The following is a 3843-nucleotide window of genomic DNA, read 5'->3' as shown; positions in this document are numbered from 1 at the left end:
GCCCGCCTCCCCGCACCCCGCGGCCCTCGCCCTCGCCCTGCCCGGCCCGCGGGGCCCCAGCGGGGCACTCACCTGAGTTTCTCCATGTCTGCAGCAGAGGCCTGCGGGAGAGCAAAGCAGATGGTCAGCGCGGGGGGCGGCCGGTCGGGGCGACGTCCGGAGTCTCGCTCCGTGGCAGCCCCGCGCGCGCCCCGGGCCCGCACCCCAGTGCCTCAGTGGGCGCGCCTGTCCGCGGCCAAGTAACAGGTGAGCCGGCCCGGGCCGCCGCCGAGTTACGCCCCCCGGGGGCCGGCCGCGGACTCGGGGCGCTCGGCCTCGACCCGCGCAGGGGACCCGGCCGTCCCCGTTCACTGTCGGGGCGCTCCCCCGGCCGCGTTTTCCCCTCGCGCCCGCGCTCCCTCCCCGAAGAAGCCGAGCCCCGCAGCGCAGGAGAGCGGGGTCGGTGGAGAGTGTTGGAGCCGCGCACCCGGGCCGGCTGGGGGACGGGGACCGGGAGCTGGCAAGCTGGCAGTCGCGCAGCCCGAGGGGATGGCACCGCGCACTCGTGCCTCGCTCTGGGACCCCGCCGCCCTCCGATCCCGGGGTACGGGGCCTGGCTCGCCCCTCCCGGGCCCGAGGGATTAACCCCGGCGCGCCCGGCTCGCCCGCGGGGCTCCCGGGCCGGCTTGCGCAGACCCGACCGCGCGCCACTTGGAGACCCTCCCGGGCCGGCCCCGCGCGGACAGGCACCCCTCCGCCCGCCTCGGGGAACCACCCGCCGCCATTAACCCTGTGGGCGCCGGCCAGCCCCGGGGACCGCCAGCGGCCCGCGCGGGATCGCACTTCCTGCGCGCAGCGGGCTCTGCTGCGCCCGGCAGAGGCCGCTCGGGCTTCCCCCGTCCTTCCGCGAAAGGGGGTGAGGGGGTCTAACCCGGGGACCAACGCCACAGACCTGGGAAGACTGATGACTGCCCATCCCGGACCCTCGCGCCGGGCGCCGCCGCCACGTCCGCCGGGAGCGCGCTCCGCTCGGTCCGGGCCCCACGCCGCCTCCCCCACCGCCCCGCCGGGCGAGGGCGCAGCCCGGCCCCGGGGCCGCGGCTAGGTTCGGCCAGCAACTTCCCGGTGCCTGAGCAGGCCTTCACGGGGCTCCCCCAGCCTCAGTTTCCTCACCTGAAAGCTGGGGGGAGGGGAGGCGGGAGGAGCAGACCGGTCGCTCTGCTGCCCTCGCGCACTGGCGGCTGTAGAGGGGCAGGGCTAGGGAAAGGAATTTCAGGAAAAGGACCCCCGGTGGGCTTCCCTCCTAGCAAACTCTAAAAGTTGTACACAACCACGAGCCCGAACCTCTTTCTACAAGTCCTCCTGCGGACCAGAGTTCGCTAGGAAGAGTTTGGCGCACATCATCAGCACGACCCTCCCCTCCCCAACGCCCCTCTTTTCCAGGCCCACCTTTCCGAATTCCCATCACCGCAATCATCTCCTGCACTGGGTCCCAGCACATAGCAGGCGCTCAATAAACACCGGCAGTGCATGCCTGGGTCCTACGCACGGATGCGCGGCTTCTCCAGCCTTCCCCTGGCTGGCTGTGAGTTTCCGTGCAGGAGCCCCAGCTCTCCCCAGGACACCCAGCACCCAGCAGGCTTGGCCTCCTGGAGCCAGCGCAGGGTGGGAGGAGCCGTCCACTCGCAGGGTCAGAGCCAGCCAGGATGAAACCAACCCCCCCCCCCGCCATCCAAGTGTTCATCCATCCATCCACCAATGGCTCCCCACTTGTTCAGTAACTGGCGGGGTTCTTCCACCCCGAGGAGCGCAAAGGAGGGCAGTCTTGCTCTCCAGGGGCCAAGCTGGAGACACCTCCATCCCAAGCCCGGGGTCTGCCTTAAGGAAGGACACCTGCCACCGCACAGGGCCACAGCTCCTTCCAGCCTTCCCAGCTCTGCAGGAAGCCGGGCCCTGACGCTGAGGGGCCCAGTGAGGATCCCATTCCTAACAGGTCTCGTCCACCCAAAGGCAGGGGCCATCCCTCATCTGTCTTCAGCCTCCTCAATCACTCAAAAGGAATGACCTGCCAAGGCGTTTGTCTGAAATTAATAAGAATGTATTAAAATTTAATTTTAAAAGCTAGCATCAATTATTTACATTGACTGTTTCAGCTCTTCTAGAAGGCCTATCTAGGGAACCTCCAACCCCCAAGGGGCTGGAGAAGAGGCAAAGGCAGTGGTGGACGGAGCTGGGGGCTGGGCGGGGCAGGAGACAATGGAAACCCAGCCCTTCAGCTGTTCTAGATTCTGGCTCCTGGATGTGACCCTCTGACCCGCGGCCTGAGGGTCCCATAGGCCCTGACCCTTGCTGGGCACCTCCTTCATATAGCCCAGAGTGGGGATTCAGGATAATCGCTGGACTTAGCCCCAGTCAGACAGGATAAGTCTCTGGGTCTTTACCGGTGCGTTTGGGAGCAGCTCAACCTGGTGGGGGGAGGGACGTGGGTACAGAGTACGTTGGGCCCAGGGAACTGGGGCCAGGAGGCTGGCCTTCCTGAGAGCTGGTGGACCTCCCTCCCCAGGGGCCTTGATGTTGCCTGAGCCCCCTTTCAAGTTGGCTTTTCCTGTTCACTAACCACAGGACCTGGAGAAGTTTCCACAATGCCCTTGTTATAGAGGAGCAAGCCTTGCTGGCTGTCACAGCCTCTCTCAAGGCCTGTCTGCTGCTGTCCCCTGCACAGGAGAGGGAAGGAGGATGGGGACTGGGATGAGAGGCTTGGGGACCTTTACTTTCCAGCACCTTCGGCTGGGCCTGCTTGTAGACACAGCCCTCTCTCAGGCACCTGCCACCTCCTAACAGGGCCTTTGACACATCCCAAGCCCCACTCAGGGCTCTTGGGACACAGTGGGCCTCCTGCCATTTCCTTCTTTTGTTTCTTTCAATTCAGAGCTCCCACACAACAAGTCCAAAAAGACAGAGGCCCAGAGACCACCCACACAGGCTGCCACCCTGGAGCTACCACACACTCCCTGTCACCTAGGCACTATGTTTGCACATTACAGGTGTTCCCTTGAGGAGGTCACTGTGCCACCAGCCAGATCTTGGTGAGGAATGGAACACTGACTTGGTGCAGCCTAGCAATGGCCCCCAGCCGGCCTCCCCCAGGCCACCTGGTTACCCAATGCCTTCCTCCCTCACTGGGATGCTGCGTCCCAGACCGCTGCACAGCCTGATGCTTTCTTCTTTGGGCACCTATGCAGAACAGGACCCCGTGTTGACCACCATTGTGGCCAGGCTGTGGTGGGGTTTCCATGCACAGGGGAGGACTGCCTTGTGGGAATGGAAGTGCTCCTGTCCCAGTCTGCTATCAGAGCCTCACCCTCCTCACACCATCCCTGTCCCTTCCTCAAGCCTGCTCCTGTCTGCTAGAGACAGAGGCCCCTGGAGATCCAGCGTGTGTGCAGAGGTCTGCCCAATGCAGGTAGGGGCTGGTCCTACTCCACACACATCCCCCACATGCCCTAAGGCCACCAGGAAGCAGGGAGTCAGGTGGGGGGGATGGTCTGCATCCAGCCCCCTCTGGATTGCCAGCTGACCTGGACCCTTTGGCTTCTCTTTGATGGCAGTCCATCCCGAGTAGAGGAAACAATCTAAAGACATGGGGAGGAGCAGAGCCCACCCCTCACTGATTGCAACTCAGATCTCCTATGTCACTGTGTGACCTCAGGCAAGGCTTTTCCTCTCTGAGCCTCAAAGCTTCATCTAGGAAGGAAGGATGGAAAATCCACCTTGCGTGGAAGGAAGGGGCTGTTCTGAGGACTAGCCTGCAAAGTGTGGCACCCCAGAGAGCCAGCCTTTAACAGCTACTTGAGGAGGACTGCT

The 3843-nt window shown here is 64.3% G+C and overlaps 1 protein-coding gene across 4 annotated transcripts in view; it reads right to left on the bottom strand.

Moving 5' to 3' along the window:
* The window catches only part of Begain (brain enriched guanylate kinase associated), a 23220-nt gene extending 21647 nt beyond the window's left edge, over window positions 1–1573 (bottom strand). Inside the window, exons 1-2 of one of the 4 annotated variants that reach the window (XM_008825613.3) lie at window positions 1429–1573; window positions 73–101 (exon numbers count right to left, since the gene is read on the bottom strand). In XM_008825613.3, the coding sequence (XP_008823835.1) occupies window positions 73–86 (14 nt within the window). In that variant the 5' untranslated portion in view covers window positions 87–101; window positions 1429–1573. Of the gene's footprint in view, window positions 1–72; window positions 102–466; window positions 665–768; window positions 831–931; window positions 1055–1428 lie in introns of those variants that run through there. The other 3 variants (XM_008825611.2, XM_008825614.1, XM_029559914.1) reach the window with 3 other exon arrangements.
* Window positions 1574–3843: the final 2270 nt, after the last annotated feature.

This window comes from Nannospalax galili, unplaced genomic scaffold (genome assembly GCF_000622305.1).
Source record: "Nannospalax galili isolate Female #2095 unplaced genomic scaffold, S.galili_v1.0 scaffold188, whole genome shotgun sequence".
Lineage (NCBI taxonomy): Eukaryota > Metazoa > Chordata > Mammalia > Rodentia > Spalacidae > Nannospalax > Nannospalax galili.
This window is presented reverse-complemented; position numbering and strand designations above follow the sequence as displayed.